We start from the raw sequence: 23,811 nt of genomic DNA on the forward strand, positions 1-23,811 counted from the left end.
CTGTGTGTGAACAGCAGACTGCGGCCTGTAGACTAAAAACCGATATCGATAACCCAGCCCTATATGTATGTATGTCGTAGTTTTGTCAGAAATTTTCTCGCACAAAGCGAAGTGTTGTAGCTCAATTTGTAATTAATTAAATGTGAAATGTGTAAACGAAAATAATAACTAGCGTACTTAGTTCAAACTAATTACTGCATTTGACTAGCCAACAAACACAACGCCTGCGACTTGTAGAGCGCTTGGCTCCCACAGATTTTACATAGCTTCGTTGTCTACACAACTGCTGCTGGGCACCAAAAGTCTTACTGCCTGTGTCTGAGCGTGCGTGTGTGTGTGTGAGTGTGTGTTGTTTTATTCCTTCCTTACGGCCGAGGCAAGGTGAAACATGAAGATGGCTGACGGCTCGACAATATTGCGTAGGAACCGACCAGGCACAAAATCCAAGGTAAGTCATAAATTAAATAAATTAAATGGTAAACCTCGTTTACTATAACTTTCCCCTGTTGCACAGGATTTCTGTCGCTGGCCCGATGAACCGCTCGAGGAAATGGACAGCACACTGGCTGTGCAGCAATATATACAGCAGATGATCAAGCGAGATCCCTCAAATGTAGAGCTAATATTGACCATGCCAGAGGCCCAGGACGAGGGCGTCTGGAAATATGAGCATTTGCGACAGTTTTGCATGGAATTGAATGGGCTGGCTGTGCGGCTGCAGAAACAATGCTCACCCTCGACATGCACACAGATGACGGCCACCGATCAATGGATATTCCTGTGTGCGGCACACAAAACGCCCAAAGAGTGCCCCGCGATCGATTATACACGCCACACGCTGGACGGTGCCGCTTGTCTGCTCAATAGCAATAAATATTTTCCAAGCAGGTATGTTTGTTGATACACATAAAGCAACTAAGCCACATAATGAGTGAAGTGTCACGCTTAATCACAGAGTTTCGATCAAGGAGTCGTCGGTGACGAAGCTGGGATCGGTATGTCGGCGTGTCTATCGCATCTTCTCGCATGCGTATTTCCATCATCGTCGCATCTTTGACGAATTTGAGGCTGAGACGTATTTATGCCACCGATTTACACACTTTGTCACAAAATACAATCTCATGTCCAAGGAGAATTTAATTGTGCCCATTAACGAGGAGGAGAATGCGGCACCAGGCGAAAGCGAAGCCTAAAGAAGCAACAGCAGCAGCAGTAGCAGCAACAACAATAACAACAAACACAACAATAATAATAGGAACACCACGAACAGAAAAAAAAAAAACTAACAAACAAAAAAAGCATTAAGCATTAAAAAAATGATTGACAAACAAACAAAAAGAAATTGTTGCAATCATTCATACATACACACAACTCACTTAAACATATTTATAATATATATATATATATATTTACTAATAGCTTGCATTAGATCCGAGATAAACGCATTATTATGTTTTTGGTTCTCACAACACGAACGACCAGAAACAGAGAGCAAGAAATGAAAATTTGAATTGAGCGGCATATTTAAGAAGAAAAACAAATAGTAAACAACTGAACAAAATTTATTTTGCAAATTCTTGTGTATGTAGTTCGAACGACAAATATATAAAAATCTATATAATTATTAACAAACGCAAACAAGTTGAAAAACAAAAATAAGGCAACTGTAAAACAAACGATGCGTCACTTGATTCCGTAATCGTTACATGATTATATATAAATAATTAAATTCTTATTTTAAATAAATTATATGTAGACACACTCCCATCCATTATACACGACAGATTTTTCCTTTTTCTTTTCCGCCCTCTGGGGCGGATCTCTGGATCCTCTCAATGAAATGGAAAGCAATTGTAACGAAAATGAAGTTTACTATCATAAACTATATACAGAAAAAAAATATTTAAAAAATGAAAGAAAACCCAAACAATTGCAATAAATCGAAACAACAAACTAATAATTTATTTACATATTTTAGGTACTTCTTCTTCAGTTTCTAGACAATGTTCACCTCCAGCATGCGCTGCTGTGCCACCAGACGCTCAAAGCCCAATCGACTGAGATCAAGTGTGGTATATTTTCCATCCAGTATTAGTTCGGCAATGGCTCGACCCACCGCTGGCGTCTGCTGTATGCCATGGCCACTGAAACCGGTGGCGATGAACAGATTCGTGTAGTGCGGATGCCTTCCAATGATACCATTGGCATCGAAGCAATTGTGATCGTAGTAGCCGGCCCAGCTGCTCTGCACCTTGACCGACTCGAAGGCGGGCACACGGCTGGCCAGAGTGGGCCATACATTGGACTCAAAGTAGCCATGGTCCACATCGAGGGTATCACAGCTGGGCTCCTCGTGATCTGCCGGACTGCGACCGCCCAGAAAATTTCCGCCAAGACCATCGCGCCGGAAGTAGGTGCCATCGGGATCCACAGTCAGAGGCGTGGCCAAGCCCGGACAATTGCGACCCTGCGTATTGAAAACGTAGACATAACGCTTGCGCGGCTCCACGGGCAACGGCACGCTCAGCAGCTCCTTGCCAGTGCCAATGTTGGCCAGCCGCGCCACCTGTCCGGAATATGCACCCGCAGTCAGGACACAATTATCGAACTTCACGGTGTGTTTACTGCCATCCGCAGAGCTAACCACAGCTGCAGAGAGCTGACCAGCTGCATCGTACTCAAAACCCGTCACCTCACCATTGGCGAACTGTGCCCCATAGGCGCGTGCCTGCTTCTTGAAGCCCATCAGCAGCGCCCACGGATCGAACCAGCCCTCCTTATTGAGCCCATAGCAGCCCAGCTCGATGCCGTGCGTGCTGAGCCAGGGAAAGCGACTGCTCAACGCCGCTGGACCAAGCAGCTCATTGCAGGCACCCAGCTCATTCTGCAGCTTGGAGTTGCGACTGAGGATCTCTGCGCCATTCGCGCTGGCCAAGATTAGATAGCCATGTGGCTGAAAGTTCAGTTCCACGTCACCCAAATGGCTGCGGCAGTCGGATATGAAATCGTAGCCAAACAGCGACATATTTATGTTCTCTGCCAGCGAGAACTGTTGCCGCACGCCGCCCACTGAGAGCACAGTTGATGCAGTCGTATACTGTGGAAGGGAGATAACGTCTTAGTATAGTATTAGTACTTTAGTAGCTCAACTTACGCCCGCATCCCGCTCCACAACCAGCACACTGAGCTTCTTCTGTTCGGCTCTCTTCTTCAGCCAATAGGCTGAGGAGGCGCCCATGCCGCCGCCTCCAATGATCAGAACATCGCAGTGTTTGGGCACCGCATCTCCGCCACCAACAGACGTCTGCGTTCCGCTCAATAATCGCAATTGCTGCTGCACTGCAGCTGTCCACAAGACACGTCCCAAGCGAAGCATTTTTCGCACTGATACTCAAACATCGTGGCAATTGAGTGTTATGGCACCGATTAGATTTCTCGCCGCTTATCAACTTAAGTAAATATACTACACAATGGTACAATACTACGATTAAATCTATCTATACAAATATTATAAAAGTGTAACCGGCTGACATTGTTGGTTTTTGGATTGAATACACTAAAATACGCAGAGTACACGCGATTTGTGATTGGGTAAAAATTTAAAGAAAAATATTTAAGTTTATTATTTAAATATTAACAATTATTTTATAGTTACTTTTTATTCTGAATATAGATTAAATTTTATTTATATATATTTTGAAATATATAATTATTGAAATGTTTCGCATTCAATAACAGGAATTCATACATTTTTTAAGAATTCTTTGTATATACATATCTAAGACTAGACAAACTATTAGTAATAATGGCAGCCTGAAATAATATAAATGAGAAATGTCCTGATCATTAAAATTTTCATTGCATATACACTAGGCGTAGGTAAGCTGTTAAAAATCAACTTCCTGACTGTAAAAGCGGCTGTTAAACTACAGTGACTGCTTATGTTAAAAGGCCTTTGTAGTGGTTTTAATTGTGCAGCACAAAAGTATGCAATAACATTTTTATGGGAAGTAGCAGACTCTTGGAGCATCAACTGCCCTAAAACTTTATTTTCAGTCACACATTGTTTGAGAAAATATTAATATAAAATATATATATAAATCATTTACAGAATATATGACTGACAAGAAACTTTCGAGACATATATATTTACGCAGCAAACCATTTCTGATATTTGTATATTCTCTGATTAGGTCTATTCGGCATATTCCTTACGTTTCACTACTAAACGGTCCTTTCAATAGCTTATTTAGTATATATTTAAACCATAGTTTAATATAAGTAAAGTTAGGTATGCTCAGTGGCTCCACTTTCGGTTGCAGGTTTGCTTTGGCTGTGCTGATTTTGTTGAGATTGCTGCTGTTGCGGTTTGTTGCGTCCAAATCTTTGGCGTTTATTTGTGCCTCTAGCAGCAGGAGCTGATCTATTGACGGGCGCAGATCTATGGGCAGCTGCAAGTCTATTAGCAGGCGGCTCATCATGCTGCCAGAAATCACTAGTTGTATTGGGTTTCTGTAAACTATAAAATAAGAACAAATCAGAAATAATGAAAATTTTAATCAATTAAGATTGAGCACCAACCCATCTATACTATCGTCCAGTTCGTCCAGGCTCATGAGTATATGTAATGTGGGTATTTTGCGATTGACAACGATCTCCTCCAGGCCATCCATTTGTGGTTTCCAGTGCTCCTCCACGCTGCAAGTGAGGATTACATACGTAAAACACTTTTCAGTTCAACTCTATTCCAACAGTTTACCTCGTATAGCCCATCCGCGTGACCTGGTATAGCGGATGGCTGCGCTTCAGCACCTCAGCGCAGGATATGGTCTTTACAACGCCGCCACCAGAGCCGCTCCAGACCAGGCTGCGATATTCGCCTTTATCCAGCGCCGACTGTGCATAGCCAATCACATTGCTCACCTTGGTGCCGCCCTTGACCTGTTGATTGGATTTCATGAATAAACATTCAGTATGGATATAATACTGTTATTCACTTACGTGCATCCAGAGAAAATCCTTGTGCGCCTTTGGCAAGCAATCCTCAAAGGGTAAATCATTTTTGCTCAACTCCTGCTCCACATTCTCGGCCTTGCGATAGTGCATCATTTTGGCTAACCTATGGGCAATAAACGAACCCGATTAGCTATGCAATTTGGATTAGCATATTGAAAATTCGTATATGGGCCTGCCCTCGGCCACAACCTTGAACCAGAATCGGGTGTCATAATAAGAGCTTTTCTGCTTCTAGCTTCTGCCCCACAGCTCATCCATCCACTCATAAACTGTCTTGCGCAGTTATTGTCACCACAGTCTGTGCAAATTGCATAATTGCTTTATGAGACGCGAGCGGCGCTGCGTTGCTTCGCCCAGGAGCCAAGCGGGGGGAAAGAAATCCACGTTAAGCAAGCAACAGGTGCGGCTAAGGCGAACTTTATTAACTCTACTTTAAATTGAATCAATCTTTAGTTAAATCTTAAATCTTAATATGATTTTAATCAAATTTGGAAAAGTATCATAAACATTTAAAGAATATATGCTGATTAGCTATTATGAAAGTTATTGATGTCTAACTTGGTTTAAATCTCTAAAAAGAAACTCTGTTCCAAAAGTTCTTGAAATGAATTACTTTTTAAATAATTGACATATGAATTAAACAAATAAATTATTTTTTAAATAATTCACATACCATAAAATAATATATATAAAAATTTAGGGTTAAAGAAAAATCCAAATAAAGCCTTTCAGGCTTTAAAATTGTATTCATTTATTCAATACATTTATATTCATTATCATTATTTTATAATTATGATTATATATTAATCCTCACTTTTATTTAAGACAGTCCCATATACATAAATAAAATAAATTTAACTTCCAAGTTTCCTCTTCAAAATTCAATCAATCAGTCAATCAACTTATTAGCTATGTATTAGTCCATAATTGTATTATGATTTAGGCCAAAATCTTAGCTTAAACCTTAGCAACGGTGCCGCATTGTAGCGCGTTTGGGTATGGCGCATGAAGAGGAGTTCAAGTAAAAGTCAATAAAAAAGCATTTCTAGAGCAATTAAATGCGCGCGGCTGCAGCAGAAATTTCCCATTAAATAAAATTCTGTTGGTGTCGGGCTCTAGACAACAAGGATGACAACCAACACAGCAGCAGCAGAACGAGAGCAGAACCCACCCACACACACACACACACACGCAGAGCAGAACGGAGCGTAGCATGCCACTTGTTGAAGCTAAACAACATTTAGTTGAGGGCGAAATAAATGGGGCAGGGGCAGCGTGAGGGCAAGGGAGCTGTAAATGGGAACGTGAATGCAGAGAGCTCTCTGAATTCGACAGCAGCAAACGAAAGTTTATTAATGAACTTTTCACAAAACTGTGTGTGGCTGTGCTGTGGGTGGCATCTCATGACCCAATCAAACACCCACGCACTCACACTCACTCACACACACACACACACAGTTAATGTATGTCCTAGAGCAAGATGAAAACGCAGACAATTCTTAGAGATTCAATGCAGCAGAAATAGAAAGAAGCAGAACAAGAGAGGGAAAAAAATGAAATAAAATAAAAGCGAGTGGGAAGCCTGCGATGGTCGCTTAGGAATGTTACGAGGAATGCCTGCCAAATACCAGATGACAGGCACTGCTCTGACTGTCTCATTGAGAGCGTCATCGTCATCGTCATAATCATCATCATCATGATTATGATGAGCTCAACAGGCAGCAGCATTATCATCACATTATCAACGCTATTCTATATAAAGCACACAAATATAACACTGGACAACGGATTTGCGATCTATCGACTGCAATCGAGAAGAGCAAAAGCAAACATTAGCTGTTTAAATATTGAAACAAAAATATAAAAATTCATATCTGAATTAATATACATAGAGTTCTTAAATACTAAATAAAATTAATGATAAAATAAAAATTATATACAAAAAAAAAAAAAAACAATAAATTTAAAGAATTAAATAAATTTTATAAAAAATAAGAATCAATATTAAAAATTTATTAAATAAAAATAAATTTATAGTTATGAAAAGTGTATAAAAAAATAAATAAAATGTAAAATAACCAAACAACGAATCAACAAAATATATATAGCCATTTAAGCCAAGATAAACAAATGTTTTCCTAACATTCATATATAGCACAAAATAATAAATATATTATTATATTAAATATATTTTTGTATCCATTGTTTTTCAATCATTAAATGTCTATAGCGTTAATTTTTTGGTATTATTATTATTATATTTTTTTTTGTATTCATTTATTTTTTTTTAAATAGTTATTTTTGTTATATTATAATTTTTTTTGTTAATTCTCTGTCAAAATTTCACAAGCGTATCATTTCTTATGTCAACCAGTGTAATTCTATGTTGTGCGGAAGTTATTAACAAAACGAGCGTTGGGCATAAAGCAAAAGGACAAACTGTTTGTAATTGAGGAGGATTGCCGCAGGACATCTATATTTAAACGGTTTGCGTGTGTGTGCGTGTTTGTGTGAGACTTGTCTGTTAACAATAAAATAAGCACGTACTTTGAATTAACATTATATAAATTAAGTTCAATTCGAAAATTACTTCAAAAGGCTTTAAATTAGATTTAGACGTCTTGCTGCGCTGCTGCATATTTGCACGCACACGCACATACTTAGCAACAGGCATACGCACACACACACACACAAAACACATACAATACAGGAGGTTAGCCATGAATGATATGAATATTGTGGACCATTGTGGGTGCATTCTTAACTTTTATTATTCTAAAAGTTGATAAGAGATCAAAATAAAATTTAAAAAATAATTTTTTTTAAATTAAATTTATTTGTTTTATTCTCGGTTCTAAAAATATATATTTTTTTTTCAGCAATTTTTTCTTTGCAATTTTTTAATTAATTCGTTTTTATTCACTTATTTCTGCACGTTTTATTTTTTACAGCATCCACTGTGCAGCGCAAATATTTCAATTATTTGCAACCCATCCCTATATAGCACGCTTCACAGTTGGGGAGAGAGTCGGTCGACCTACTCCCCCCACTTCGCACCCCCTCTGCATTTATTAGACATGCCAACAGGCAGCGGAACCGAGCTTAGCTCCTGGCCAAACCGCAGAGCCAGGATCATTTGAGGTTTGCAAGCCGTGGCCAACGGTTGATTTTGACGCGGCCAACAACGACTTGGCAAACGGTAAGTGGCAAGTGGCTAGTGGCTAGTGGCTAGTGGCTAGTGGCTAGTGGCTAGTGGCAAATGGCAAGCAGCTGTGGCAGTGATAATAATGGCCCATCAGAAATTAACAAAGTGCCAGAAAATCGGCAATTGTTCAAGCATTTGAAATTACACAAAATTAAGTGCCAATTTTAATTATAAACAAATACAAACACACAAATTAAAACGGGGCAATTTGTTACCTCAACTACATTGTTAATGAAACACATTAAACCCGACAAAAAAAAAAGTTTAAAACAATTTTTAAGAGCCGTCAATAGCTATAAGAGCCAATAAACAAACCATAAGGAATGAAAGGCAACTAAATTAACTAAGTACCAAATTAATTACGTATAAACAAAGTGTTGTAAATCAGCTACACAAATACATAAAAACTGTGCGAAAATACACAAAAATATCTGAGTGCGACATTGGACAAATGATCAAGTATTTGATAGACATTGGAATATATTAATATAGAACTTAAAAAAAAAAAAACACATATTACAAAATATTTAAAAATTAATAAAGAATTATTCTGAAAATATTTTGTTAACAATATTATGATGTTTTTACAAATTGAGTTCAATATTTAAATTTAACTTTTTATTATTTATATATTTTTTCTGATTCTTATTTTTAGTTAAATTTTTAACTTTTGCCATATATATATTTAAAATATTTTTTATTTATGTTTTAAAAGTTTGTTTGTACTTAATTACATAGTATATTTATTTAATATTTTATTTTATAATTTTAAAAAAATTTTATTTATGTTATTGTAAAGCTATTCAGCTATCGAATTAAAATAAATACATATAAATATAAAAAATAAATATATATAAACCTTTTCAGACTTAAATCTTAATTACGAATATAACAAACATTGACAATATTTTTGTATAAAAATCATTTGTTTGTCTAATTTCACAACACGCTTACAAATCGATTCCCTCAAAATATCACAACAAGAAAGAAAATCGAGGCAAACAAATATATATTATAAAACGGCATAAAGATGGATAGCACCGAATTTCGAAAACGTGGCATGGAAATGGTCGAGTACATTTGCAACTATCTGGAAACCTTGGGTGAACGGCGCGTTACGCCCAGCGTGGAGCCCGGATACTTAAGGCATCTGTTACCAAGTAAGTGGTCATATAAATATACATATATATATTTATATATGCATAGGTATTTATATAAAATATCACAAGCTAAAAACATTTGCTTACACGAGTATATCTAAAATTGTTAAGACAACAATGCGCAATTCGAAAGTAATTAAAAATGTATAATTGGAAAAATGAGCAAAAATAGAAAAATTTGTTAATAGATTTCAAATTCATGTGGGTATAAAATAATACAAAATAGATTTATTAAAAGACGCAAATTTTGATACTTATTATTTAAGCTTAAAATTTTGTAGGATTTCTATAAGTTTTATTATAAATTTATATATACTTTAAACAATTTACTCAAAAATAAATACAGAATTTTGTTAATAAAAAAATTAGTAAGACAAAATGAAATGCAGCAAAAATCGAATCACAGAAAACCATCCAGCTTTTTTGTTTTTTCATTTATAAAATCTTAAAAAAATATAAAAAATCTTTATGCATAAAATTGACAGATTTGAACTATCTATATAATATCTATATAATATTTCCACAAACTAATATCAACCCACATTCAATCCATAGCTGAAGCGCCACAGGAGCCCGAGGATTGGGATCAAATTATGTCGGATGTGGAGGATAAGATAATGCCGGGCGTTACACACTGGCAGCATCCTCGATTCCATGCCTACTTTCCGGCGGGCAATTCGTTTCCCTCCATTCTGGGCGACATGCTGGGCGACGGCATTGGCTGCATTGGCTTCTCATGGGCAGCCAGTCCCGCCTGCACTGAGCTGGAGACCATAGTGCTCGATTGGCTGGGCAAGGCCATTGGACTGCCCGATCACTTTCTGGCCCTCAAGGAGGGCAGCACCGGCGGCGGCGTTATACAGGTAATAAATGCGACTTGTTTGTTGGAGTAAAACTTATGGCTTCACATTGATGGCATAGACATCCGCATCGGAGTGTGTGCTCGTCACAATGCTGGCGGCACGTGCTCAGGCACTGAAGCGCCTCAAGGCCCAGCATCCGTTCGTCGAGGAGGGACACTTGTTGTCCAAGCTGATGGCCTACTGCTCCAAGGAGGCGCATAGCTGTGTGGAAAAGGCAGCCATGATATGCTTTGTAAAGCTGCGCATTCTGGAGCCCGACGAGAACGCCAGCCTGCGTGGTCAGACCGTCGGCGAGGCCATGGAGGAGGATGAACTGCAGGGCCTGGTGCCGTTCTTTGTGTCCACCACACTGGGCACCACCGGCTCCTGTGCTTTCGACAATTTGACCGAAATTGGCAACGAGCTGAAAAAGTTTCCCTGCGTCTGGCTGCACGTGGATGCGGCCTATGCGGGCAACAGTTTCATATGCCCCGAGCTGAAGCCGCTGCTAAAGGTACATTGAATTCGCTCTCTCTCTGTATATATCTATCTCTTTCCCTCTGCCTACGCCTATCTCTTCAATCAAATTTCGCTCTAAACAGTTCAGTATGCTAATAAACAGGGCATCGAATACGCTGACTCATTCAACACGAACCCCAACAAATGGCTACTGACCAATTTCGACTGCTCCACTCTTTGGGTGCGCGATCGCATCCGTCTGACATCAGCTCTGGTCGTCGATCCGCTGTATCTCAAGCACGGCTACTCGGATGCGGCCATCGACTATCGTCATTGGGGAGTTCCACTCAGCCGTCGCTTTCGTTCACTGAAACTGTGGTATGTACCAAAAAAAAAAACGAAAAAAAGAGACCGACCCCAGGCGCAAATGACTTTGTTGACTATTGTCAAATATTTTCTTTATTTATGTTTTGAGTATTTTTTTTCTACACTTTTTTGTTTGTAAAGTGCCAAACTTGTTGCTTAGCCTTAAGTATACTTCACTACAAGCATGTGGCTTTAATATTTGCTTGCGATTTAGTTATAAAAACAAAATATTTCGGCAATAGAAGAAGCAGAAGTTGAGGCTGGGATAGAGACGCCCCTATGATTTGATTGAGTTACGAATCGAAGTTTCGCTGCAATTATTTTGATGACTACGGTGAATAATTCTTAAGAAACACTTGAGTTATTCTTGAGTGTTTCGATAAGCTCTAGATGACTTGTTAATTGTGAATATATTATTTGTGAAGTATATGGGTTATTGTGTTCACTGAAGGGAGCAAGCCGGTGACGTGGATGAAATCTCATATCTAATAAATATTGAAGAGATGAAAACGTAATCTATTTATAGAAATGCTTCTTTAGAAGCATATATAGTATTGAAGCTTGTAAAAGCCTCGAAAGAGGTTAAAATCTTGCTCCATGCTTTTTGGGAGTTCCATTTTTAATATATTCATCCAACAATAACTAGGAAATATGACTTATACGTTAAGTAATCTTAAATAAATCACTAGAAAAATTATGACTGATCATAGAGAACTCTAGATGTGCTGAAGCAAAAGAGAATCAATGTCTCATCTTATTCTCTTACTTTTCACATCATACCTCATACCTCATACTTCATACCTCATACCTCATACCTCATACCTCATACCTCATACCACATATCTTTAAATAGCTATATCTATTATGTACGTCGCCTATTACTATTCAATTATCATCTCAGGTTTGTCCTACGCTCTTATGGCATATCCGGACTACAGCACTATATACGACATCATATCAAATTGGCCAAACGCTTTGAGGAACTGGTGCTCAAAGATAAACGTTTCGAGATCTGTAATCAAGTCAAGGTGAGTTACGTTTTGTCCATTTCCATTTCCATTTCATTTTATGGACTTGGCCCAACTCAGCAATTAATCATGTAACGAGTTCAAAGCACTTTTTGTTTACACCCAGCTAGATTTATTTATATATATAGATGTTTTTTCTTTCGGCCAGTGGTAAATTTTATAATCGAAATGTGTGGGCGTGCGGGCTTTTGTTGTGCATGTTAAACATTTATCAAAGTTAATGCTGTTGCTGAGAAAATTGTTTGGCTATTTTGGCAGCGACTGACGCAAATAACATTGACTTTGACTTAACTAAAATTCAATTATGAAATTTGTCTTTTGGGCTTGTAAAGCTATTTGTAAATTTCACTAATTCACACTAGCCGCAGAGACGAACGTGCGGAATTGCACGCCAAATGCCAAAATTCCAATCGAAACTGCTGCGAAAATCGGGTAATTGAAGTGTTTTGGCATAATTGGCATACAACAATTTTGGTGTTTAAAGGCAGCCCAAACAGCAGCAGAAGGAGAAGAGGAAGAAGAAAAATAAAAACAAGAAGTGTGAATGTTTAGAGTGGAATGGGATGGACGTACAAATGCCCTGTGCGAAAATTTTTTGGGGTTTTGATTCAATAAAAGTTTTGCATATGGAAAATTTTGAATTTTTGAGATTACAATTAAAATTAAGTTTTAGAGATTAGGTCTAAAAATAAAAAATTTAAATATAAATTAGGTATAAAAAATAAAATATGTATATGTAAAATAGGTCTAATTTAAAAGGTTAAAAAATATAAATTAGGTCTAATATAAACGATAGTAAATATAAACTAGGTTTAGCATAAAGTTTTAAATAAAAGGTATACAAATAAATAAAATTATAAATATCTTCCTTATCTGGTTATGTTGTAGGTTTAAGAAAAAATATAAAAATATTGTTCCAAAAATTCAGCTTTCCGTACTTAAACTACTTGAAGCAACCCTTCATAGAAAAACTAATGGGTATTCGCAGTGAGCCATGACGCACTAATTGACAGCCGCTTGAGTGCTACAGTTTCTTAGCCACTAAATTCGATTGGCCTTTTTTTTCATGACCAGCCGCACGTCACATCACGTAATAAGGCGTTCACATTGCGTATACGCAATGTCATTTCAAGCTAAAAATCTGTTTGATATTTATTCTTTTTGTTTGCCACACAACAATGGCGATTAGATCTATTGAAACGAGTTTCCATTCAACTGTACAATTGCAGCTGGGCTTAGTGTGCTTTCGCCTCAAGGGCACCGACAAGCTGAACGAGAAACTGCTGAGCGCCATCAATGAGTCGGGCAAATTGCATATGGTTCCGGCCAGCGTCAACGAGCGTTATATCATACGGTTCTGTGCGGTGGCGCAGAATGCCACCGCCGAGGACATTGACTATGCCTGGGACACCATCGTGGACTTTGCCAACGAGCTGCTGGAGAAGGAGCAGCACGACGAGATCACCGAGATCATCAATCGCAAGAAACAGGATACGCTCGCCCAGAAGCGTTCGTTCTTCGTGCGCATGGTCAGTGATCCGAAGATCTATAATCCGGCTATCAACAAGGCGGGCACACCGAAGCTCTCCATGGAGCTGCCCTCGCCGGTGATCAGTCGCGGCAGTGCACCCATCATACGCACTCAGAGCTCGGTGGATCACAACTCGTGGATCTCGTGGCCGCTCGCCTTTCTCTTCAACAGCAACAACGAGGAAAAGGGCAACAATTGCTCACTGCGGTAAGTAGGGAGAGCTTTCTATTGCCTCTGTCTTCTCTTCTTTTCGTCAAGTACTCAATACTTCCACAGCTTTCGACACTTGGACACCAATGTGCGCCCGACTTCGTCGCGTCGCAATTCAGGCGCTGGTTCTTCGCCCTCGCCGGAGAATGAGACGGGCTTTGTGAATGTGCAACAACAACAGCCACTGCAACATCATCAACAACAACAACAACAACAACAGCAGCAACAGCAGCAGCAACAACAGCAGATGCAATCGCCACGTAAATCGCCCATGGTTCTACGTAAAGCCTCCTCCGCCCGGGAAAATCACAATTGAAGCACTTAATAAGACAAAACAAACTAAACGAAAAGCTAATCAAAAACTATTTAATGCACGCGTAAACGAACGCCTAGTTGAATTCTAGACCAATTTACAATTTAGCAAACATTCCTTATATATATCCAGCTCAAATATATATACATACATATATATTTATTTAATATCAAAATACTAATTAACCTAGTCAACTCCATAATTTTGTTTGCTGCTCAATAGATCTATATATAAAATTATATATCTATAATAAATAAATAGCAAATTGCACACCGTTACAAAATTGTGTTTACTTATAAACAAGATATAGAAATATAAATACCGATATATAAAAACTAATATACATCTATAAAAGAAAATTATATATTATATATACATATTTATGTTTATATAGATTATAAGCAAATGTTTTTAAATAAAAATTAATACATACACTTTATTATGTTTTTCTTTTTTTATATAAATATATATATAATTTAGTTTAAAAAAAAAAATTTGTTTTTAAATATTTTTTTATGATTTTTTATTTTAATTTAATTTTTTGTTTTTATTATTATTTTTAGTGAATTAATGATTTAGTTTTAAGCATCCTGGTAAATTATCGATAAAAATTATAAACTTAAGCTATCCAATTGCAGTCAAAATATACTTTAATATTTGCAAAAAGCATAGTTTGCTTAACAAAATATATATAAAATATTATTTTTTCGTTCTAGGAAACTCTTTAAATAAAATATATTAAAATACGAATTTATAAAACTTACTAACAATCTTATAAATTTTATGTCTAACAAATAATTTAAAATTAAATAAAATATGTTGTTTGAAGTTCTCTTAATCTCTTATCAGTCTAGATAACCCATAAAGCAGAAAATTGAGATCCATTAAATTCAACAGACAGACAAAACGAAATTTATGTAAACCCACCTTACATTATAATTGAGTTTATCTTTTTTTTTAACGAAAAATGTTTAATTATAAAACAAAAGATGATGTCAAATTCAAGCTAAAAAGCATTCACTAATCTAATGAAGATAGATAGCAAGGCATTTCCTTAACGTCTGCTGAGGCATAGTTTTTATTTTGGACACGAGCAGCTGTGATTATTATTATTATATTCTTTTTTTTTAGACTTAGCCTGGCACAATTACGCTGAAAACAATATCGTAAACATATATTTAGACAGATGTGTATTGTAAATAATTGATTTACTACTGTGATTTTTACCCCCGTAAACAAGACATAAATTTCAAAGCAAATCGTGATGATGCCACGAAGATGACGTTGCCTGAACGAGGCAAAAACCAATTGTTCTAAAGCGAAAAATTCGAATATGAATCAGTCGGCAAACCAATTAAGGAACTTTTTTTTTTCTTCTTTGCAAAAAATATATAAATGAATGGCAATGAGTAAACAATTTGAAGAAGTTTCTTTTTGCTCGCTTTCTCATACTCTATTTTGATTCTTATTTAAGATGTCCAAAGCTTCCTGTTTCTTGACAAAGATCCGCACTATTTTATCCACATAGTTATCCTTGAGTAAGGGTGAGATCTCTTTGAGCCGATGGTTTTGTATATCCCAATTTAGATATTGTGGTGCTTCAATTTCCGTACTAATCTTGATTTCAGATTGCGCCGGATCCGGGCGACTAGATTGAGACGAATGGATAGCGGATTTATCAATGGATTTAAGCAATTTGCTATACATACTCGTATCCGCTTTTTTGCTTTCCAAATAGGAGGACACACTCTTGCCAGGACTCTCATTGAGCATCTTCATCATGTTATAGGCCCCCATTGGCGATGGTTGCTCAATTGAATACTGCGGCAGATTGCCAACGATATTTGGCTGAGCCGCTTCCAGTGGCTTGGTCTCAGGGCTCGGATTGATTTTCTTGACAAGACGCTGCAAGAGACTCTCATTTTCAGTGGCCTCGGCTGCTGGTTGCACTGACTGCACTGACTGCACTGGCTGCACTGGCTGCTCTTGCTGCACTGGCTGCACTGGCTCCTGTCGCTGCTCTGAAAACATTTGGCCAAGCAGCTGCAATTTCGAGCTGTCAATCTGTTCTACGGGCTTTGGCTGTGCCTGCAACGGCTGAGCTTTGGGCTGCTCGCCTATTGCCGCAGGTTTCGCTTGCTGCACCATGGCCAACAGTTGATCCACAGTGGGATAGGATACGCCCTGTGTGGCACTCGCCTCGCGATCACGTCGTTTGCCCTTCTGCGGCTGCAACAAAATGGCCTTTCGCTTCTTCTTTTTCTTCTTCTTCAGCTCCATCTTTTTGCCATCATTTGTTCCACAGAATTGCTGCTTGCCCTTGTCACCTTCGGTGTGTATGGCATTCTGCTGATCATCGTGCTCGATGCGACTCATTAGAGCATCCAAGCTCGGCTTAATCTTTGATGTATCCTCATAGTCCTTGGGCAGATAGCCCAATTGCCGCAGATATACAATCGGGGACTCCCAGTTCTTGATTAAGTCCCGCACAATCGCATTGTAGTTATTGTGAAAGCCCAGCTTATCCATCGACACTCTATCCACAGTAGCCCCAAGATAAGTTAAGAAACAGCTAAGCATCCACAGATAACACAGCTGTGTACGCATTGCGATACTAATGGACTTTTTAGCCAACGATTTCTTAAGTAATTACATGTAGGTATATTTTATTTTTGTAGCTAACTCTGAGTGTTAGATCAAGGTTAGAGTAGTTTATGTATATTATGAAAAACTAGACAGATCTGATGTGATGCTCTATCTGTTATAAATAAAATAATTCACGAAAATACAATTACAAAATATTTAAAACATCTCCCGAAAGAGAAATTCTTTTCCTTATTGCTCCAAGAGAATAGTAATTTCTTGTATTTTATATATGAGAATATACCCCTTAAATCCAATCAAATTTAGTAAAAAGTAAGCCACTTTAAGTTTAACAATTCCAGGAAGTTTCCTCCTTAACTGGTTTAGACCAAAAGTTTCAAATTTCCATGAAATCTCCAGCCGAACGATAGCTTCAAAGCTTGCGCAAAGGTTTTCAATTAACGATCAAATAAATGTTTAAGCTATAAATCAAATTAAAAGTCCAAGCAAAGTGTAAAAACGATAGCAAAATAGCCATAAAATTTTTGAAATTTAAATTTGTGACATTAACATACATAAGCCTCGAAGCAGCCAAAATAAATGAAATGCCAAAGCTGTGAATTGGCGAAATTCAAAGCAGAACCAGACGAAGAGGAGTTCAAGACTGAAAACCTAAAAGATTTGAGCTATGTTGTCAAGCGATTCGACAATGACGAAAGCAGATCTTAAGCTGAGCCCAAAGATGAGCCACGAATGATGTTTGGCAGTTCCAACTACATATATAATATCTTATAATTGATGGGCGAATTTCGGTAATCAATTCGACTCTGCGGATGGTGCCAGGCGGATGGACGCCACAAAGCCTCGAGCAATTTGAAGTGTGACCGCGTAAACTGAATATGCGATTTATATTTAGACAAACGACGTCATTCCCATTGTAGTGAATGAAAGTCCCAAGCCGAAATATCTCTGTGTGTGAAGAGTTGAGTTGAGTTGCGTGGCGTTGCGTTGCGTTGAGTTGAGCCAACATAAAGCAGATCGTCAGGCCGTGGCCAAAGAGCAAAAAAACAGAAAACAAATACGCCAAGTCATCCACTGTCAATGCCTCGCATAGCCCGCACTTTGCCCAGGTGGGCAAGGCGCGTGCGCGCATGAATCAGCGCAAGAGTTTTGGTTTGACTGCGTTTGATTGAATATGCATGAGGAGGCTGGCAGCAGCTAACTAACTTGAACTCTGGAATCTGGCGGGTCCAGATGGAATTACTATATATATGCCATAGGCACTAATTTAGCTAATTAGCACAGCACAGAAAACTTGCGGTTGGCATACAAAGCATTTTCATTCATTCATGCTTTTGTTTAGGTCTTAATGAGTATTCACTGAGATCTATTTACACACAGCGCCCACGCCCACCCACTCACCCACGCTTTAGAAATTATTATTTTGCTTATGAGATGCCAATGAAGTGGCAAATACGTCATAGCTTGCCACATGCAATGCACACACACATACACACACACAACACGCACTAATGTTAATAATTTTGGCCAACTTATGTATTTGCTCAATTATTTGCCACTTTTGAAGCATGTGTCAAAAGTTATTCCCCGTTGCCAAAAAAAAACAAATATTAATAAAATAAAATAATACATAGAAAATAAATAAAAAAGTCAACAAGCTTAGTTAAACACTATTGGTGAGAATTAGTTAGGCGCTCTTCTTCTTCCTCGTTTTTTTCTGCATATTGTCTAATTCGTATGCCAAGCACGTCTTTTAACACTGGTCTTGTGCCTATCCAAAAAGTTCCCCGAAAAATGGTTTCAGGTGAGAGATTAAACAGAAGAAGAAGCCGCAGCGAATCCGGTTCGAGCTTTCAAACGGGAAACGCGCGAGTTGCGATGGGCGTGGCAACGATTGTGTAAAACTAATTAAATGCAACAACAATGCATACCGCAATGTTAATTTAACGTCTATTAAGTAATCATTAAAACAAATGATTGTAGTTTGAACTTTTAATTGTCATTTAGAGATCATACGTTTTGTGTTTAGATATTATATCATTTATATAAATATTAGCACTATATAAAGTGGTTTATATTAAATTTGAAATATACTCACAATTTTTATAAAAAAATATACGAATATATTAGACAGATTATAGGAGACATTTATATTAATTATGAACAAAAATGGTCAATAATATTTTTGTGTTTATATTGTATTATTAGTATTATTTATTTCAAATATTATTAATATAATTTTAATTAATATGTATTATTTATTTGTTAATTATGATTTTTTATAAATATTTAATACTCTAATATATTCTATTACTTATACATACTTCGTGTACTTTTTTCAATGAAACTTAACAATAGAACTGATTCATTTAACAAACATCAACAAAACTATCTCAATTTTCCCAACTACTCTCAGAGCTCTTTTTCGTGTCGTGCCTATTAATATATTTGACGTATACGTAATATTTTAGTACGTTGGCGTAATTTAGTCTGCTGTTTCTTTTGAATACAAATTAAACCTATGCCAATAATTGCTCTGATTCACTCAGCAAGAAATAACAAACATTTACTGTTTCAATTTCCCCCAACTACCCTTAAAGCATTTTCCCCATTACTTATCTAACAATGTATTTTACGTATACTTAATATTTGACTACATCATTTATTTTAGTTAATAATACGATTTTCAGGGATTTTCATAAACTCAAGAATTGCTCTGATTCATTCCACAAAAGTAAAAACGGAAACTTTTTAAATCTACCCAACTACCCTTTAATTTAAGCCCAGTTTTTGTATTTTAGCTAACATGGCATGCATTTAATAATACATATAATTATCACCATTACAATTCTTCTACATAATCAATTGTAATGTGCTATTAATAAAGACTCAATCAGTTTCAAATCGCCACACGAAAAGCCTTTCATTTCGCATTCAAGCCATATAATTATGGCAAACAAAAAATAATATATACTATATAATGTTTCCCGGCAGGGAATTTTTTTCGTTAATTTCTCAAATTGAATTAAAAACTAACCGAAACAACCTACACAAAGCGCGCGCGCAACGAACTGAAGCTTGAGGCGACTCAGCAAATTGGCAAAGCGGGTTTCCCAAAAAACGATGCCACGACGAAGGCGGCAAAGTACAGTGCAGGTAATTTGAGAAAGAAGACAACAGACACGAGCAATAGCTGGAGAGTGTACGAGTGAGTGAGTGAGAGAGAGCAAAGCAGAGTCGAGCACAGCAGAGTAGAGAGCCAGTGGGAGAGAGAGAGAGAGAGCGTCGTGCGTGCGCTCGTTATAAAAACGAATGCAGCATCGAAGTGCGAGTCATTCGCGCAAAGGAAGCTGCAACGAGCAGAACGAGCAGAACGTAACGGGTTAAAGTGAACGAAGTGAAGGAGAAGAAACAAGTGTTGCCTAGCTTTGGGCAAAGTGTTTAAGAAAATTAATAAGTTATTAAAAAAAATAAAAAATAAAAATTTAAGTGCATTAAGTGAAATTGTAAAAGCATCAAAAACAAACTGCAAAATGAATGTGGAAGAATTCCGTAAATATGGCAAGGAAGTGATCGATTATATATGCGAATATGGCAGCAATATTGAAGAGCGCGATGTGGCGCCCACACTGGATCCTGGATATTTGAAAAAACTGTTGCCAGGTAAGAAATAGAGCGCGCATAAATAACCTCGTTAAGCTAGTCTATTTACAAACAATTTATAAATAATTCGCGTATAAATTTGCTGAAGTAATTATAAATATATTTCTTTTTACTCAATGGAATGCAAAATTCATTCAAAACGAAAAAAAAAAGTATGAGTATAAATGTCTGCGCTATTTTGATGTAATGTAGAGAACTACATATTTTGTTTATAAACTATAAAAATATTGCCAGTCAGAGCTGGCTGAGAGATCGCGTATGTAAACAACAATTAGTTAAAGGCTTCTAAACAAATTAGCGAAACGAAAAATAAATTTCGCTTCACACAAAATATTCACAAAAAAAAAAAAAAAAAAAAAAAAAAAAAAATGAAAGAAAAGGAAAACAAATCTTCAACAACAATAAATACAATAAAAAACCTCCACTCGACAGACACTTGAGAAACTTGTGGATTTCATGTTGACTAATTGCGAGCAAACAACGCGAATTGACTTGTAGCTCTCTAGAAGCCCACATGGTAACCGTGAATCCATGAAAAAAAAAAAAAATAACAAAAAATCTGCGTTTTTTTTACTAAAAACTGTAGCGTGGGCCCAATGTGGGGCATCGGGCAGTTGGGTCATAAGATTTTTGGTGTTTTTTCAGGCGAATTTCGAGCGAATTGCGCACAGTTAGTTAAGCTAAATATTTACGTTTTGATGAACACCGCAACAAAACAAATCAATTAATTAGGCGCGCACACACAGGTGGAGGAGTAGATAAAGATATGTGCTGGAATGATGCCGACTTTTTGCCGCACGCTGCCAAAAATAACAAAATGTATAGCCAACAGCTTTATAGGTGCTAAAAGATATACATAGATGAACTACAGATATAACATTTATATATTTAGTATAGATTCAAAGCCAAACTGTTTCCAGGGCCAACTAACAAGCTGTCTTGATTTGTTTACATTGCAGCTGACGCGCCCCAATCACCAGAATCGTTTAAAGATGTGCTCGAGGACTTTGAGCAGAAGATAATGCCAGGCGTCGTGCACTGGAATCATCCCAAATTCTTTGCTTACTTCCCATCGGGCAACAGTTTTCCCTCGGTACTGGGCGATTTGCTGAGCAGTGCCATTGGCTCCATCGGCTTTAGCTGGGCCAGTTGCCCGGCTGCCGCGGAGCTGGAGACAATCGTAATGAATTGGTATGCCAAGGCATTGGGTCTGCCCAAGGCCTTCATATCAGACGCACCGGGCAGCACTGGCGGCGGCGCCCTGCAGGGCTCAGCTTCGGAATGTGTGCTCGTGTCCCTGATTACGGCACGTGCGAGGGCCATCAACGAGCTGAAGGGGCATACGAGCGTCCACGACAGCGTCTTTCTGCCCAATCTGATTGCCTATGCCAGTCGCGAGGCGCACTCCAGCGTGGAGAAGGCCACCAAAATGGCGCTGGTGAAGCTGCGCATTATTGATGCCGATGAACGCGGTCGGATGCGCGTGGATCTACTCCAGCAGGCCATACAGAATGATGTGAATGCCGGATTGACGCCCTTCTTTGTGGTGGCCACAGTGGGCACCACCGGTGGCTGTGCCTTCGACGATATCTCCGAGATCGGCAAGGTGTGCCGACAGGTGTCCAGCATTTGGCTGCATGTGGATGGCGCCTATGCAGGCAACTCTTTCATACTGCCAGAGATGCGTGTGTTCTCCGCTGGCTTGGAGTACGCCGACTCATTCAACACAAATCCCAACAAGTTGCTTCTGACCAACTTCGATGCCTCTGCTCTGTGGGTGCGGGATGTGATGGTACTAAAGAGCGCGCTCAATGTGAATCCCTTGTACCTGAGGCACGAGCACATAAATGGCGTGGACTACAGACACTATGGCATTCCCCTGAGTCGTCGCTTTCGTGCGCTTAAATTGTGGTTCGTCTTTCGCACATATGGCGTGAAGGGACTGCAGGAGTACATACGCAATCACATGGTGTTGGCCAAGAAATTCGAGATGCTGGTGCGCAAGGACGAACGCTTCGAGGTGCGCAACGATGTGCACTTGGGTCTGGTGTGCTTCCGCATGCGGTAAGTTTAAAATTGGACTAAAACTTAATTCTCTCGTATATTACAATATTCCCCTTCTCCCCTCGCAGCACCGGCGATGAGCCCAATCATCTGCTCCTGGCACAGATCAATCATTCAGGCAGGATGCACATGACGCCGGCTAAATTCAATGGGCGCTATGTGATACGCTTCTGTGTGACGTATGAGCATGCCACAGAGAAGGATATACTGGATGCCTGGTCTCAGATCAAAGGCTTTGCGGAGGAAATACTGCGCGATGTTCAGCTGGAGATCAGCTCGGCGCCGACCACACCCGAAACAGAACGCACCAGCTCAGAGCCCGTGGGGCCGGTTTCCGGCAAGCCGCCCATCAAGAAGAAGCTCACGCGAACCAAGTCATTGCGTTTCTCGTTTACGCGCAGCATATCGCGGGAACAGTTCCAGAGTCAAAGCGAACATCTTATGGATGGATGTACACCTATTTTGGTGGTGGATCCCAAAACGATACAGCAAAACTTTCAACAGGCGACAGAGGATAATCAAAATAATAATAATACAAAGCTTAAGGATATATCTGACGTGGACACAGATGAGGCGAGCAATTGAGGGATGTGCAAATATGTAAATAGTATTAGCTGTGTTTCTATTGAAGTTTAGCTACGAGCTGCAATGAGGCCTGCACCTAGAATCGAACGATTTGAATTTGAATAGTTTTTAAGCCGCGCTTTTAATTTTCATATAATTTATTGTCGGGTTCCTACATATCAATATTATTTAGTTAAATCTCTCATGAACAACAAAACCACAACAAACTCTTATTTATAAACATAAACATTTACTTAGCATTTAATAAGCGCATTTTTTTATTAAAAATATATTATTAACTACAAAGAAGTTTTTTCCCTTTACAAATTACAAATCTCGTAAGCGAATTTTAAGCTAAGCTTTCAGAGCTTTCAATTCGTTACTTAAGTAGAAGGGAGACAGCAACAATCGTGCACCCTTGATTGATCGTGTCAATTGTTTGCATGCAATTTGACTTGTGTGATTGCATTTCCATAATAAACATCAATAATTATGTGTCAATAATATAGAGACTAATCAACTTTTACAAATACCCCGGGCAAGTAAACAAGACAGTATAAAAAACAACGGTAAAACAAAAACAATGCAACCGCGCTTACCTTTCTGCTAATGCCTTCCCCGCTTTCTGTCTGTCTATTTAATCTCAAGCAAATGTTGGTTTTTAGTTTCAAGTCACTTCCAAGTTAGGCACTTGCATACAGTTTATTTATAATAAATTCACAAATCTTTCACAATAACAAAACAAACGAAGCCACATGTGCGAGCGGACAGCTGAACGATTAATAC

At 38.2% G+C, this 23,811-nt stretch overlaps 6 protein-coding genes across 8 annotated transcripts; 3 read left to right on the top strand and 3 right to left on the bottom strand.

Annotated features, from left to right (window-relative positions):
• Nucleotides 1-39: 39 nt before the first annotated feature.
• On the top strand, nucleotides 40-1,776 carry Mob4 (MOB kinase activator 4). 2 transcript variants are annotated; one of them, XM_018011311.2, is made up of 3 exons: nucleotides 40-448; nucleotides 515-888; nucleotides 938-1,776. In XM_018011311.2, the coding sequence occupies exons 1-3, from the start codon at nucleotides 389-391 to the stop codon at nucleotides 1,191-1,193; spliced, it is 690 nt and encodes a 229-aa protein (XP_017866800.1). In that variant the 5' UTR covers nucleotides 40-388; the 3' UTR covers nucleotides 1,194-1,776. The 2 variants fall into 2 exon arrangements, with proteins under 2 accessions (XP_017866800.1, XP_017866803.1); XM_018011314.2 differs by having other exon boundaries at nucleotides 956-1,776.
• A 154-nt stretch (nucleotides 1,777-1,930) lies between these two features.
• Nucleotides 1,931-3,614, bottom strand: LOC108616234 (FAD-dependent oxidoreductase domain-containing protein 1 homolog). The gene is made up of 2 exons (XM_018011299.2): nucleotides 3,155-3,614; nucleotides 1,931-3,097 (listed from the first exon to the last, which is right to left on the bottom strand). The coding sequence occupies exons 1-2, from the start codon at nucleotides 3,374-3,376 to the stop codon at nucleotides 1,997-1,999; spliced, it is 1,323 nt and encodes a 440-aa protein (XP_017866788.1). The 5' UTR covers nucleotides 3,377-3,614; the 3' UTR covers nucleotides 1,931-1,996.
• Nucleotides 3,615-3,998: 384 nt separating this feature from the next.
• Rpp25 (ribonuclease P protein subunit Rpp25) lies at nucleotides 3,999-23,808 on the bottom strand. Its single transcript, XM_018011319.2, has 5 exons — nucleotides 23,625-23,808; nucleotides 5,002-5,119; nucleotides 4,760-4,941; nucleotides 4,582-4,698; nucleotides 3,999-4,519 (listed from the first exon to the last, which is right to left on the bottom strand). The coding sequence occupies exons 2-5, from the start codon at nucleotides 5,107-5,109 to the stop codon at nucleotides 4,288-4,290; spliced, it is 639 nt and encodes a 212-aa protein (XP_017866808.1). The 5' UTR covers nucleotides 5,110-5,119; nucleotides 23,625-23,808; the 3' UTR covers nucleotides 3,999-4,287.
• Tdc2 (Tyrosine decarboxylase 2) lies at nucleotides 7,299-14,551 on the top strand. Of its 2 annotated transcripts, none has more exons than XM_089470769.1 (8): nucleotides 7,299-8,215; nucleotides 9,206-9,381; nucleotides 9,937-10,244; nucleotides 10,303-10,737; nucleotides 10,846-11,060; nucleotides 11,950-12,076; nucleotides 13,306-13,814; nucleotides 13,884-14,551. In XM_089470769.1, exons 2-8 carry the CDS (start codon nucleotides 9,252-9,254, stop codon nucleotides 14,131-14,133), a joined length of 1,974 nt encoding a protein of 657 aa, XP_089326895.1. In that variant the 5' UTR covers nucleotides 7,299-8,215; nucleotides 9,206-9,251; the 3' UTR covers nucleotides 14,134-14,551. The 2 variants fall into 2 exon arrangements, with proteins under 2 accessions (XP_089326895.1, XP_089326896.1); XM_089470770.1 differs by having other exon boundaries at nucleotides 9,210-9,381.
• On the bottom strand, nucleotides 15,578-17,287 carry LOC108616235 (uncharacterized). The gene is made up of 2 exons (XM_018011301.2): nucleotides 15,840-17,287; nucleotides 15,578-15,778 (listed from the first exon to the last, which is right to left on the bottom strand). The coding sequence occupies exons 1-2, from the start codon at nucleotides 16,735-16,737 to the stop codon at nucleotides 15,714-15,716; spliced, it is 963 nt and encodes a 320-aa protein (XP_017866790.2). The 5' UTR covers nucleotides 16,738-17,287; the 3' UTR covers nucleotides 15,578-15,713.
• On the top strand, nucleotides 20,056-23,334 carry Tdc1 (Tyrosine decarboxylase 1). The gene is made up of 3 exons (XM_018011298.2): nucleotides 20,056-20,397; nucleotides 21,357-22,461; nucleotides 22,530-23,334. The coding sequence occupies exons 1-3, from the start codon at nucleotides 20,268-20,270 to the stop codon at nucleotides 23,044-23,046; spliced, it is 1,752 nt and encodes a 583-aa protein (XP_017866787.1). The 5' UTR covers nucleotides 20,056-20,267; the 3' UTR covers nucleotides 23,047-23,334.
• Nucleotides 23,809-23,811: the final 3 nt, after the last annotated feature.

Source organism: Drosophila arizonae, chromosome 5, assembly GCF_054131065.1.
Source record: "Drosophila arizonae isolate 15081-1271.41 chromosome 5, UAZ_ARI_1.0, whole genome shotgun sequence".
Taxonomy (NCBI): domain Eukaryota; kingdom Metazoa; phylum Arthropoda; class Insecta; order Diptera; family Drosophilidae; genus Drosophila; species Drosophila arizonae.